The sequence below is a fragment of the Sorex araneus genome, chromosome 8, assembly GCF_027595985.1.
Source record: "Sorex araneus isolate mSorAra2 chromosome 8, mSorAra2.pri, whole genome shotgun sequence".
NCBI classification, from domain to species: Eukaryota; Metazoa; Chordata; class Mammalia; order Eulipotyphla; family Soricidae; genus Sorex; species Sorex araneus.
In genome coordinates this window covers 55891056-55904323 of record NC_073309.1, presented here as the reverse complement: position 1 = coordinate 55904323, position 13268 = coordinate 55891056, and the positions used below count along the sequence as shown (strand labels likewise).

General features: G+C 57.3%; 2 protein-coding genes across 2 annotated transcripts; one reads left to right on the top strand and one right to left on the bottom strand.

The window, feature by feature from the left end:
- Positions 1-4191: 4191 nt before the first annotated feature.
- Positions 4192-9324, top strand: UBE2S (ubiquitin conjugating enzyme E2 S). The gene is made up of 4 exons (XM_055145547.1): positions 4192-4684; positions 5240-5387; positions 5853-6043; positions 8025-9324. The coding sequence occupies exons 1-4, from the start codon at positions 4682-4684 to the stop codon at positions 8316-8318; spliced, it is 636 nt and encodes a 211-aa protein (XP_055001522.1). The 5' UTR covers positions 4192-4681; the 3' UTR covers positions 8319-9324.
- A 2247-nt stretch (positions 9325-11571) lies between these two features.
- Positions 11572-13260, bottom strand: RPL28 (ribosomal protein L28). The gene is made up of 5 exons (XM_004616939.2): positions 13192-13260; positions 12852-12940; positions 12631-12754; positions 11781-11899; positions 11572-11703 (listed from the first exon to the last, which is right to left on the bottom strand). The coding sequence occupies exons 2-5, from the start codon at positions 12930-12932 to the stop codon at positions 11614-11616; spliced, it is 414 nt and encodes a 137-aa protein (XP_004616996.1). The 5' UTR covers positions 12933-12940; positions 13192-13260; the 3' UTR covers positions 11572-11613.
- Between the last annotated feature and the right edge of the window lie 8 nt (positions 13261-13268).

The window sequence follows — 13268 nt, the reverse complement described above, 5'->3', positions numbered from 1 at the left end:
CACTGTACTATCGCTTCAGCCCCGAGATCCTTCTTTTTTTGAGGGGCATACCCCGTGGTGCTAAGGGCTCAACTTACACTCTAAATTCAGGAATAACCACTGGTGGTGTTCAGGGGACCCGGTGTGGTCCTGAGGCTGAACCTGGGTTGGCTTTGTGCAGGGCAGTAGACACTGTTCTCTCTCTCTGCCTATATCAAAGGGACAGTTCAGAAGAACAAAGCCAGTGGCTGGGGGGACAGCCCACAGGCATTTCAAGTAGAAATTCCCAGGTTTGATCCCCAGTGACACCATGCAACTTGATCTCCCAGCATCCACAGCACAGCAACTAAATTGTGCAACCTCCACGCCCAAAACTGGGTGAAGGACCAAGACAACCTGCTGCAGGCGGGTCCCCCCTTCCAGGTGGGCAGCATGAGGAGTGCTGCTAAGCACCCCCTACCAGGAGAGCCAAGGGTCCAGAGTGTGGAGACTCTGCCGGTCCATCTCCAGGATTCTTGTCTGTTCATCTGGTGACTGTCCAGGGACGGTGTCATTTCAGTTAAAAACATGACAGATCCAGGAAGATGCCTGTCTGTTTACAAGCAGCCTACAGCGTAGCCCTGAGCACTCCCTGGAAACCCGGCCGTGCCCTTTCTGCTGGTGGAAACATAGCAGCGTCTGGTGACAGGGCAGTTGAGGTTGGGGCTCTGTCCTGTCCACGACTTTGCAGGCCACATTGTCTCACATTTTATCATGGTTTTAGGGTTTAGGGCATTCTCCCCATTGGAGTTTTTATAGCTCCAGTCAGTGATGCTGTGGGGAGCTCCTGGCTGTCCGTGGACCCCTGGCCCGGCTCTTCATGGCTCCGAGCTTCCTTGCTACAGACATGGGCTAACTGCCGCCTTAGTTGAAGGCCTCCAAGCCTGGTCCAGCTTCCCCTGCCCCAAACAGCCGATGGGATGGCAAGTGTGTCAGGAACAAGCTTTGTTGTTCTCAGCCTTTTAAGTTCCATGTTGCTGCTTCAGTGGCACTGGCCCCGTGACGCTGCGTTGTGTCGTGTCCATCCTGGGGAGCATTGGCTTTCATATACCACATCTAAGGGGGTTTGTCCCAGTGTGTTGTGCCAACTGGCAGTGTCTGGCGGCAGTGCCCCCTCCATATAGGCAGCTCAGATGGTAAGTGGGGGAGCCACAGGCCGTAGTGCACCCTGGGCCCAGGGCAGTGGCCCAAAAAGGAGGAAGGGCCTTGCCTTGTGTTGCAATGTCATAGTCTTGCTGTGATACACTGGCATGATGGCATGTTGGAGAGGTTTGGATCAATTCGTACTGGTGTATCTAAGGGACTGTTTATTCTCTGTGTGCAGGATTTTATTTTATTTTATTTTATTTTTATTTTTTTTGCTTTTTGGGTCACACCCAGCGATGCTCAGGGGTTACTCCTGGCTTTGCACTCAGGAATTACTCCTGGCGGTGCTTGGAGGACCATATGGGATGCCGGGGATCGAACCCGGGTCGGCCGCGTGCAAGGCAAACGCCCTACCCGCTGTGCTATCACTCTGGCTCCATGTGTGCAGGATTTTAAAGCTAAGCTTTCTCAGCTTTTATCTCACCAATATTTTTCAAGATAATGGGAGAAACATTTGTCATTGACTTTGATGTACAAACCAGGTATGTGACTGCCTCGCTTTTTAACTGCGTGCCTACTGTAATGGTGTCTGAAGTAATTCAGTATTATTCTGAATGTTATTGTGCCCTTAGTTAACAAAATAAAAGCATTTCTCAGTTTTTTCGTGGAAAAAAAAAACTGTGACCTCCAGCTACCACCACAGCCCCTCTCCTTTTCCCCATGAGTATGACAACCCGAATGTGCAAGAGCACCTCAAGGAGGGTGATCCCCAGAGAGCCCCACAATGAGCTCACTGTCACAAACTTAGCCAGAAGAAGGACAGAGCAGGGAGAGAAAGGGTGATCTGAAACTCTAAGCATCTAGGGCCAGGGATGTGGCTCAGTGGTTTGATACCTGCATCACCATCAGCACATTCTCAAGTGTCCTCAATGGGACCCAGAGTGGTCTGCTCCAACCTTGAGCCATCAGCTTGGCACAGCTAGTGTTGCACAGAGGTTGCCTGTGGCCCAGCTGCACACTTCAGGACACACAAAGCTGAGCCCTACAGCCTAAGGTGCCATACTGACCCACCTGTCTGCATTAGGAAGACCTAGCTGGCTGCCTTAAGCCACATCAATGTCTTGTTCTCGAACATTCCCCACTGCCTCAGGCCTACATCAAGGTTTGACGGGATTTGCAAATGCTCTCTCCCCAGCAGCAGGCTCCTAGGCACACAGTGCTTTACCATTTCAACGTGCCTTTTTTGGGGGGCTCCCCAGCAGTGGGCCTGGAGACCACTCTCAGTGACACTTGGACAAGCAGGGGACTATGGCTTGGGATCCCAGGTCCTCTTGGGCGCTGCCCCACCTCCCAGATATTTATGTGGCTGTGGCCTCCTTCTGACCTTGCCTTCTTGTGTCCCCACAGTACAGGTTGGCCCATAGTCCAGTGCTGCTGTGCTCCTCTGGATTCTCCTGGAGGCTGGCAAGAGGCCATGCCTCCTCCAGTTGAGAAACACAGCTTTTGTTTTCAAATGAGGCCTTCCAATCTACCTTAACCACTCCCATAATTAGCTCCCCAAAGTGTTCCCCAACCTCCTCCCCTGCTCATACTGAAGCAGGGGTGCAGCAAGATAGGGAAGGGATCCCCATGGCAATTAATTTTTGGGAAATAATAAAACCAACTAGGCCTGAGGCTGTCAGGACGGTCTTGCGGACAGGAATAAAGCCTGAAAAGACCTTTAACTGGCACCAGTGCAGTCCCAGAAAAGGCTGGAACCCCCCTCAGAGAGAAGTTCCTACAGGAAGGAACAAAGGCCTAGAAAGGAATATCAGAGAACACCATCAACTCTACCCCCTTGGCAACCACCCTAGCAACATACTCTTAGCTGGGTAGAGAGCCCCGCCGGGCAGCTTTGGGGAGGGGGTGTGGGAAGCCTGTAATAGCCAACATGAACAAAGGAAACACAGATGTGCCATGTGCATGCAACGCCTGAGCACGTGTCAACCACATTTCCCCTCTGTGTACTTTCATAACTTCCATCTCTCCTCTCTCTCTCCCCCCCACCCCCCAAACACAAGCTTCCTCCACCAAGAGGCAAGGCTCACAGTCCTGGATTTCCCCACCCCTTCTCTCTGGAGTGAGAGAAAACTGCAAATTCCCTCTCAAGGCTGCCACGTCTCTCCTTCCCACTTCACATGTCACCTGAGGACCCCGCCGGCATCGACATCAAACAGTATCTTTGGCTACTACCAGCTTCACTGGGGGCGAGGGGGGCCCACACCTGACTGTTCTCGGGGCCCAGTGTCTCTGCCGAGGAATGACACCGGCAGTGCTCAGGGACAACGGGGACTGTCAGACTCTGCCAAGCGAGTGCCCTGCCGTGTTTCTCCTTTTGGGGGTCACACCAACAGTGCCATGGAGTCACGCGGCAACACACCAGCCACACCCGGGGACTCGGGGCAGAGGATGGCGCGCAGGGCCAACCTGCGGCCGGCCGCACCCGTCAGTCGGGGGAGGCGGAGGTGTCGGGGTACGGGACGGCCGAGGTGGAGCCAAGCCACGGCCCCGGCCAGACTGGTCGAAACGCGGCCTGGGGCCTTCGCCCGCGTCCCACAGGCAGGAATCGCGCAGGGCCGGGAACGGAAGTCACACACCGAAGCGCTCAGCGACTCCCGCGAGGGGCGGCTGACGGGTCTGGGACCCTCTGAGGCACGGGTCAGAGGTCACCTGCCGCACAAAATGGCGATGTTGGGGGGGGGGGGAAGTAACCGGAGTCCCTCGCGCGCTCCCAGACGGCCAGCTGAGGGCGCGCGGACAGTGCAGCCCTATCTGCATATGCCAGACCCAACGAACTTCATTGGCTGCAAGCGTTTGTCCCGCTGCTGCGTCGGGCCCGTCTCCGTTACTTCCGGCCTCCTCCCGGCACTACCCACGCCGGCAAGGATTGGCCCCTGCGAGTCCCGTGAACGCGTTCCAGGCCTGCAATTCCCTATTGGCCAGCGTGCTTTCCATCATCCGTTTAAATCCCCTCGAGTCCCGCCTCCCCCGGCCCCGCCCTACCGCCGCCGACCGTTAGTCAGGTACGCGATTTCCTGGGCGGCGAGGAGCGCGCGCGTACGCCGGCCTGCGGCGGCGTCTCGTTCAAACGGCCCAATCAGCGGGCGCGGCGGCGCTCCCACTCCCCATGCTCAGCTTCTCCGTTCTTTGGGGACCCTTCCCCGGGCCCCGCATGTTCCACTGACCGAACGACCCCGCGCCCCCTCCTCAACTTCTCCCGCCGCAGCCCAAGGACTACGGGAAAAGGATAAGCGCGTCGGACGCCGCGGGACGTGCGCGCTGACGTCACGAGCCGGGCCGCGGCGCTTCAGGGTCGCGGGGGGCGGGGCCTGCAGAGCGCTATAAAAGGGGCCCGGTGCGCGCGCGTCTGGCTCAGTGCGGCCGGGCACCGGGGCAAGGAGGGCTTCGGTACCTGCGGGCCGGCGGTGGACAGCGAAGTGGGGCCACTCGGGCCACGCCAGGGCCGCAGCGGCCGCAGCCGGCGGTCCAAGGAGCGCAGGAACGGGGCCGGGGGACCCGCCCCCGGCCGACCGCCGTCATGGTGAGCGCGGGCCGCGGTGCGCGGGGAGGAGGGGGCGGGCGGGCGGGGCCCCGGCGAAGCGGGTCTGGGGCCCAGTAGCCTCCGGCGGGCGGCTGGAGGGGTTGGAAATCGCACCTTGGGGGCCGGGCCGGGAGATGTGCTCCAGGACTTAGCTGGTGGCGGGCGACCGCCCGGGCCGGCCCGCGGTGGCGTAGGCCGGGCCGAGCCCCGAGCAGGGCTCCGGGCTTTCGCGGCCCGCTGCGGGGCTGTTTCGGGCACGGAGGCTTGGCGCCGCCAGCTTCCCTCCAGGCCGCAGGTTTTAAGCCGGTTTTACTGAGGAGACATGGGGAAGAGTCTACGGGCAGGCCTTAGGCCTACCCGGCATCACTGCCATCCTGGCTGGGCTGCGGAACCGCGTTGGAGGCCACTGGGGAAGTGGGGACCGAGCTGGAACGTCGACTGCTGTTCCCACTCTCGCTGCCCTAGTGGGGCAGGCGCCAGGACCGTGCGCGGCTCACAGCCGGTCCTGGGCGGGGAGCCCAGCCCCCTGACTCACATCGCGTCTTCTTCTCCCAGAACTCCAACGTGGAGAACTTGCCGCCGCACATTATCCGCCTGGTATACAAGGAGGTGGCCACGCTGACCGCCGACCCTCCCGATGGCATCAAAGTCTTCCCCAACGAGGAGGACCTCACCGATCTACAAGTCACCATCGAGGGGCCTGGTGAGTGGGCCCCCTGCGGCCACACCACTCACGCACTGAACGCTCCTGGAAGGGATGGGACAGGCTTGGGTGGCAGACCCATGACAGGAGGATGGACGAGGACCTGGGAGGGGGCAGGGTGGTGAGTGTCCCAACATGCATCAGTGCTGTGCCAGGAAGAGCCTGGTCTGAGTGATGGTGGGTGGGGATCACAGCGGGAGCTCCTTAGAGCCCCAGCCCGAAGCAATTTGGGATGCCTGGTAAGAACCGGAAGAAAGGCTAGTAGTGGTGAGGAGAGAGGGAGCCGGAGCTGTGGGTGCCCCAGCCTTGAGGGTGAGTGAGGCGGCCTTGGAGACCCTCTCGGACCTTGGTGGGTTGACCAGAGCTGGGGGCTTCACTCCAGACGGGGTGCGGAGCAGTCATGGGAGAGGATTGAGGGTCATGGGTGTGAGCCACACTTGGGTGACATAGTGTTCCCCCCTGCAGAGGGCACCCCCTATGCCGGAGGCCTGTTCCGCATGAAGCTTCTGCTGGGGAAGGACTTTCCCGCCTCTCCGCCCAAGGGCTTCTTCCTGACCAAGATCTTCCATCCCAATGTGGGTGCCAATGGGGAGATCTGCGTCAACGTGCTCAAGCGGGACTGGACGGCCAAGCTGGGCATCCGGCACGTGCTGCTGGTGAGTTCTGGGTCTGCTCTGGGAACTGGAGAAACACTGGTAGTGCCTGGAGTGGAGGGCACCACCGAATCCATCAGGAGCTCTTCTCTTGGCTAGGACAGAGCAGTGGTATCCCCAGGTTCACTGTTTAGGACATGGCTCATGGCTCTGGAATAGTCAGGAGTTGGCGGGGGGGAGGGGGGAGAGAATGAGTCTGCCTTGCATATATGTGGGCCTGGGAGCAGAAGCAGGCCTGCCCTGATCTGGAGCAACCTACAAGCACTCTAGACGTGGCCCCCGAGCAAAACAAAAGTCAGTACTGAGTAGTTGTGAGTGGAGCCCAGGAGGTTTCTGGAAGGATCAGAGTGTACGGTATGCAGGCGGTGGCCAGGGTCAGTGCCTGATATGGCATGTTCCCCAGTACATCACTAGGTATGGCCTCAAGGATATTGTTAAATACGCTTAATGTTTGTGTAACCACTGTGATCCCAAAAATCTCTCCAGGAGCCGCTGTTTCCACCAGATTTGGCTCACTCTACCAGGAACACTGGTTGGTATTTTGAGGACCACCTGTGTCCTGGGACCTGGGACATGGTGGTGTCAGAGATGGAATCCAGGATTGTCACCAGCAAAGCAGTCTTGGAGGAGATTAGGGGTAGCCCCATATTCCGCAATGCCAAGAAAGCTGGTGGGATAGTGGTTGGGTAGAGCCCGGTAGCCAGGCCCCTCTCCACAAAACACATACATGCGTACACACACCTCTTCAGGGCTCCAAGGCCTGTGTGTAGCTCCCAGTGCCTCTTTGGACTGACACAGTAGTACTCTGTAGTACCTTGTACTGGGGATCAGATCTGGGGTCCTGAGTCAGGCCTACGTGGCAGCCCTTGAACATCTCCCAGATTCTTCTTCTTCTTTTTTTTTTTTTTTTTGCGTCACACCCAGCGATGCCTAGGGGTTACTCCTGGCTCTGCACTCAGGAATTACTCCTGGCAGTGCTCAGGGGACCATATGGGATGCTGGGAATCGAACCCAGGTCGGCCGTGTGCAAGGCAAGCTCCCTACCCACTGTGTTATTGCTCCAGCCCCACCCCATCTCCCAGATTCTTAATATAGTCCTGAAGAGGGGGCTAGAGCCATAGTACAGGGTAAGTGCTCAGTTGCCTCACACATGGCTGACTCGGGTTTGATCCTCAGCAATACAGAGTTCCCTAAGTCTTGCCAGGAATGATCCCTGAGTGCAAAGCCAAGAGTAAGCCCTGAGCACCGCCAGGTATGACACACCCTCTATACAAAAAAGAAAAAAAAAATTTTCCCTGAGGATAAATTGCTGTGAGTCCTGGGGAGATGGTGGTGGGGTTCCTGCAGGCCTGTGGTAGCCTCTGAGGTAAACATCGGAAACTACTCCCTTCTATGCCTGTTGGCTTGGTGGAGAGGGCACCAGCAAGAGTCGCGGTGTGCCTGCGGCTTTGTCCAGTGATGTCTGCCCAGCCGAGTACTGCATGCCACGTACCCTGACTGCCTCTGTGTGCAGCCATGAGACGCAGTCACCTGCCAAGTCCTCTTATGGCCCTAGTATGAAGAGGATGTCTGTCATGCCCCTCAGCTCTGGCCAGGGGGTGCTGGGTTACTTGTGTCAGCTGGCAGCCTTTTTTACCATGACTTCCATCAGAAAGAGGGTGCAGGGACTAGAGTGATAGTTCAGTGGGTAGGGCGTTTGCCTTGCACACAGCTGACCCAGCATCCCATATGGTCCCCTGAGCACCACCAGGAGAGATTCCTGAGTGGAGAACCAGGAGTAACCTTTGAGCATCGCCTGGTGTGACCACAAAAGCCAAAAAAGAAAAGGATGTGATTTCCAGGTTGCTTCTTTCTCCTGAGTGGCCTCCAACAAGTGCATCCCTGCCCAGAATTTGGGGGTACCTGGGTCTGAGACGAGACAGTGAGTCTGGGGGCGCTCCATGGCCTGACTGTATGGACTCATCCCAGCTTGTCCTTTCCACAGACCATCAAGTGCCTGCTGATCCACCCAAACCCTGAGTCGGCCCTCAATGAGGAGGCGGGCCGGTTGCTGCTGGAGAACTACGAGGAGTACGCAGCGCGGGCCCGCCTGCTCACAGAGATCCATGGCGGTGGCCCAAGTACAGCCGCGGCGCCCTCGGGGGACCCAGCCACCGCTGCAGGCCTGGGGGGTGCTGAGGGGCCCATGGCGAAGAAGCACGCAGGTGAGCGGGACAAGAAGCTGGTGGCCAAGAAAAAGATGGACAAAGACAAGAAGCGGGCGCTGCGGCGGCTGTAGGGATCCCCTTTCCTGACCCGACCGCCCCCAACTCTCTCTCTTAAGTTATTTAAGTTATGACGGGGATGGGGAGGGCTGGGCACTGGGACCTGGATTTGTTTTTCTAAATAAAGTTGGAAAAGCAGCTGCTGGGCCTTGCTGATCCCAGAACGGTGCCCCACATCCACACCTTGGCCTCCAGGGTCAGTCCCTGTGTGATCTCACTACACTGGGCTGGTGCTCTTCCGTTGTACTTATCCCTGAATGAGGCCGCTCCCATAGCCCAGGGCTGGCTCCCCTCTCCCTCAGCCTTCCTTTAGGCCTGGCCAGTACTGGGGCACCATAGACCCTCACTGGCGTCTTCCACCTCCACCTACATGCGCTAATAAGCAGGTGTGGCCCTTGTCCCTCTTGGACTGGGGTAGTCAGGTAGGCCAATTTTGTCTTGCCAGTTAAAAGGTTTGGGTGATGCCTTGGACGCAGCTGACACAGGTTTGATCCCCAGCATCCCATATGGTCCCCAGAGCACCACCTGGAGGAATTCCTGATTGCAGAGCTAGTAGTAACCCCTGTGCATTGCTGGGTGTGACCCAAAAAGCAAAAAGAAAACATGGTTTGGTGGGCTGGATTGATAGATCATACAGCAAGGTAGGGTGTTTGCCTTGCATGCGGCCAACCCAGGTTCAATTCCCATTATCCTATATGGTTCCCCAAGCATCGCCAGGAGTAATCTCTGCATCGCCAGGTGCCCAGAAAGCAAAAAGAAAAGTTTTGGGTGAGGGGTGCCTGGGCATGACCAAAGGGTAAGTGGCTGGACCATGTATGGGCAGCCAGAGACCCAGTAGCACTGAGCATGCATGCCCCACGGCACACCTAAGGTAATTCCTGTTTCTCAGTCCCTGCCCTGTCTGCCCCTCCTGAGGGGTGCTGGGTATTCTGTGGTCGTAGGCTGGGCTTCACATGACTGTATGTACAACTAAGCCTGGTATCCAAGCCCTAAATTAAAGTCTCCAGCTTTCCTATTTTTCCTGCTTTGTTTTTGACTTACTGAGCATTTCACAGGGTCTCCAGGCCTCCCTAAATGACACCAAGGTCATCCTGGTTCTGAAGATTCTAGGGCCCCAAGCCCCTACAAGGGTCAGGGGCTGAACTTGAACACATCCCACCTCATTCTGATTCCAGGGACAGAATAGGGTCCCTGAGCACTCAGAAATAAATGGATGACTCCATTTTGAGCCCCAGTCCCCCTTCCCTCTGTGGGAGGTGTAGAGAACTGGGCCTTAAGCCGACACTGCCCAGGAAGACCATGGACACTCCCAAACCAGAAACAGCCACCGCTCTTTGGGGTCTGGAGAACGTTCCAGACATACGTTGAAAAACATCTTCAGAGAAAATAACAAAGATAGCCCTGATAGCCTTCAAAAGAAATGAAGCCTGGAGTTAAAAAATGGGTAGGGGTGTATGCAGATAGTCTGCCAAGCACTGCCAGGAGCAATTCCTGAGTGCAGAGCCAAGAGTGACCCCAGAGTATCATGAAAATCAAAAATAAAGATAACTGAAATAAGATAAAAGCACTTGTGGTGCTGGAGAGGACAATTGGTAAGCCTTGCCTGTCAGGGAGCCAGCACAGGTTTGGTTCCCCATGCCAGATCTGGCACCTGAGCAGTGTCAGGTGAGGCCCAAACACCATCCCCCCCCCCCTTTTTTATTTTTGTGAAGGGGACGGAGTCACTCAGGGATCAGTCCCAGTGGAGTTTAGGGATCATCTAAGTGCCAGAGACTGATCCTGGGTGAGCTGTGTGCAAGGCAAGCAGTCTGTTGGCAGTCCCTGAAAAGCATTTTGGAGCATAGGAACATAGCACAGAGGCTGACACTTTGCTTGCAGACAACCAACCCTAGTTCAATCCTGGCACCCTTATATGGTCCAGAGCCCCACTAGGCATACCTGGGCCAGGAATAAGCATGAGTGGACATGCCCCAAATTAAAGAAAAATGGTGGGATTGAATAATACAGTGGGAAGAGCACTTGCCTAGCACTTCTGTCCAAGATTTGACCAACACCACCACCATCTTCCCCAAGCAGAGGCAGGAGAAACCCCTGAGCATGGCAAAGTGTACGGCAAAACAAAGTGGAAAGCTGATTGGCTCATAATACAGTGGAATAAGTGGATCCAAACTAATAGTTGTAAGGGAACTACTGCCAGATGTACATTTCATGAAAACAACTTAATCCCTACCTGTAACTGGCAGAATGAATCTTGGCTCCGCTTGGGTGCCCCCAGGAACCACCAAGGGCCAATCCTAAGCATAGACAGGAAGCTCAACCCTCCTCCTCCCCCCCCAAAAAAAAAACCCCATTAAAACAGCTCATTGTACATTCTGTTACAGACCTGAATGCAGGAGCCCAAGGCACCTGAGCAGGCACTGACCATGCTGCACTCAAGCCACCCCCCCAAACAGATGAATACTTATTTTAAACTGCTTGCCTGGGAACTATAGGCAGTACAAGGATTAGGGCTCTAGCCTTGTACAGGCCAACCCATTTGATTCCTGACACTGCCAGCACCACTAAAAGTTCTGAAGCTCATTTTACTACTTCAGTGTCCTATCTCCCCTCCTCAACACATTGGGAGGGAAAGAAACACATCTGTTCCTAAACGCCCCCACACCAGCTACACCCATCAGGCTGTCCACAGACAAGCACCCTGGACAGGGCACCAATGGGGCCATCGATTCCCAGGAGCACCTGCAGCTCACAGCAGCAGACAGCACCTTGGGTAGTTCAGTACCAGCCCACAGCCCACGTGTCAGGACCCCAGTGGAGAGATGGAAGGAGGAACCTAGGCGATGGGAGATACGCAGGCCTGTGCCTAGGCACTGAGAGGGACTGCCCCAAGCCCACTGTAATTCAAGACAAGATCTCATATCATATCAGGGCACCAGACGGCGAGGTTGGTCCCTGCCAGATGCAAGCTGCCCAGGGGAGGCCACCAGTCCAAGCATGGGCCTCCAGCTGCATTCCTCAATTCCAGGTGCCTCTTCTGTCTGCTGAAACAGACCAGACTCAGGCAGGGACAGGCCAGGGCCCCAGCAGGATGTGCACACCATGCTGCAGCTAAGACACTCCAGAGGTGGGACTGCAACCATTGAGAGAGGTGCCCCATGTACACTCACTGTGTGGGACTTGGAGCCCACTAAATCCAGGTCCCCAAGAAGCAGGGTACCACCAGCACCCAGTCCCAGGTGGGCAGCATGCTGGACAGCACACGCAGGGTGAGGGGAATCGGCAGATGCCTTTATTTATCTGGGAATGCACTCAGGCACTCTTAGCAGGGCGCGCCCGCTTCCTCTTCACGGCCACAGGCTTCTGGCTGCGCAGGATGGCACTGGCTCTGCGGATGGCGGCCTGGGAGTGCAGGGGGCTCAGTCAGCCAACTGGTGGGGGGCACGCCTCCCCCCTCCCAACCAGATCGCCCTCCTCACCATGCGCAGGTCCGGGCGGTACTTGTTCTTGCGAATCATGTGGCGGACGCTGCTGAGAGTGGCCCTTGCATTCTTGTTGATGGTGGTCCGCACGTAGGAGGTTGCAGGCTTCCGTTGGCCTAGCAGAGGGACAACCCACGAAGCTGGATGTTAGTGTGTCTCAGTCCTGAGTACTACCTCCAGTGCTCACTGACCATGACTGAGAACCTCTGGTCCCCAGCCACAGGCACACAGCAGGAGAGTGTCAAGGTGCGGGGGGAAGGGGTAAAGGCTTCCCCCAGTCCTAAGCACCGTTGTTAATGGACATTGAGTAGGCATAGCCCAAGCTACACTGGGGTTGACAATGGGAGGGGGGGCGGCCAGGGGCGGGGGGTGGGGGGAAAGACGTGCCTGGCCCTCAACTGCAGTTATCAGCCTGGATTTCAATACTAGCAACAAAAGAACAGCCTCCTTGGCTGTAACAGAGCCTTGGGACAGGCGAAGAGTGGAGGAACTCCTAAGCGTCTCACATATGCACCCCATCAATCGCTACAGGAGCCTAACCTAGCGATTGCTCCTGCACCAGGGCGGCCCATGTCACCTCTGGCAACCCGCTTAGAACCCAGGAAAAAGCACCGCCACCAAGGGGAAAAAAAAAAAAGGGGCGACACCAGCAGGAGAGAGCCTTTCGGGGCGACTCCTATCTGGTGCAGTCCCCAAACCGGAACAGCCCCATCAGGGATTCCCTTGCCAGCACTCGCATCCACAAGCAGACCACCGCGTCCGTCAACTCCCCGGGCGCCGGTACCCTCGGGCCCGCCCCCCCCCCAGAGAGAACACTCCCCCCCCCCCATCCCCGGGAGGCGCTCACCAGATCGGCGCTTCATCACCACCACGATGCCTTTGCCGTCAGCCGCCGGCTCCACGCCCACGGTCTTGCGGTGTATGAGGCCGTTGTAGCGGAAGGAGTTGCGGGCCTTGAGGTTATTCGGCTCCTGGGAAGAAGGCGCGGAGTCGGCGGGCGGGGATGGCGAGGAGGGCGGAGGGAGGAGGAAGGGGCCCCTGGACAACCCCTCGGGCCGCTCCACTTACAGTGCTGTAAGTCTGCTTGTTCCTCTTGATCAGGAAGCTGGAGCAGTTGCGCACGACCATCCACTGCAGGTGCGCGGACATGGTGGCAGCTGCGGAGACAGAGCAAGCAGGGCTGGGGCGCGGCCTGCGCGCCCGGGCCCAGAGGGACGGGAGGCTGGGGGTCCTGAGGATGGGGCGGTCCGCGGACAAGCCGACCCTGGGAGAAGGGGCTGGAAACAGGTTGATGGACTGGGGAGGGTACTGAGAGCGATTCGGGGTGGAAGGGGCCTGCCCAGCAGGACAGAGGCGTAGGTAGAATCTTGGCAGGATCGGCCACGCGGGAGCAAGAGGCTGCACTCACCTCCTCTCGCCGCGGCTGCCGGAGACGGAAAGAGACAGAGAAAGGGCGGGCTGACGCCTTTAATAAGTACACGCATT

Bases quoted from the DNA above. Each gene is read 5' to 3' on its own strand.
- UBE2S (XM_055145547.1), top strand. The intron at 5,388-5,852 runs GTGAGTGGGCCC...TCCCCCCTGCAG, and splicing joins AGTCACCATCGAGGGGCCTG to AGGGCACCCCCTATGCCGGA. The intron at 6,044-8,024 runs GTGAGTTCTGGG...TCCTTTCCACAG, and splicing joins GCATCCGGCACGTGCTGCTG to ACCATCAAGTGCCTGCTGAT.
- RPL28 (XM_004616939.2), bottom strand. From the start codon at position 12,932: ATGTCCGCGCACCTGCAGTGGATGGTCGTGCGCAACTGCTCCAGCTTC. The intron at 12,755-12,851 runs GTAAGTGGAGCG...CCTTCTTCCCAG, and splicing joins ACAAGCAGACTTACAGCACT to GAGCCGAATAACCTCAAGGC. The intron at 11,704-11,780 runs GTGAGGAGGGCG...CTGCACTCCCAG, and splicing joins ACCGCCCGGACCTGCGCATG to GCCGCCATCCGCAGAGCCAG.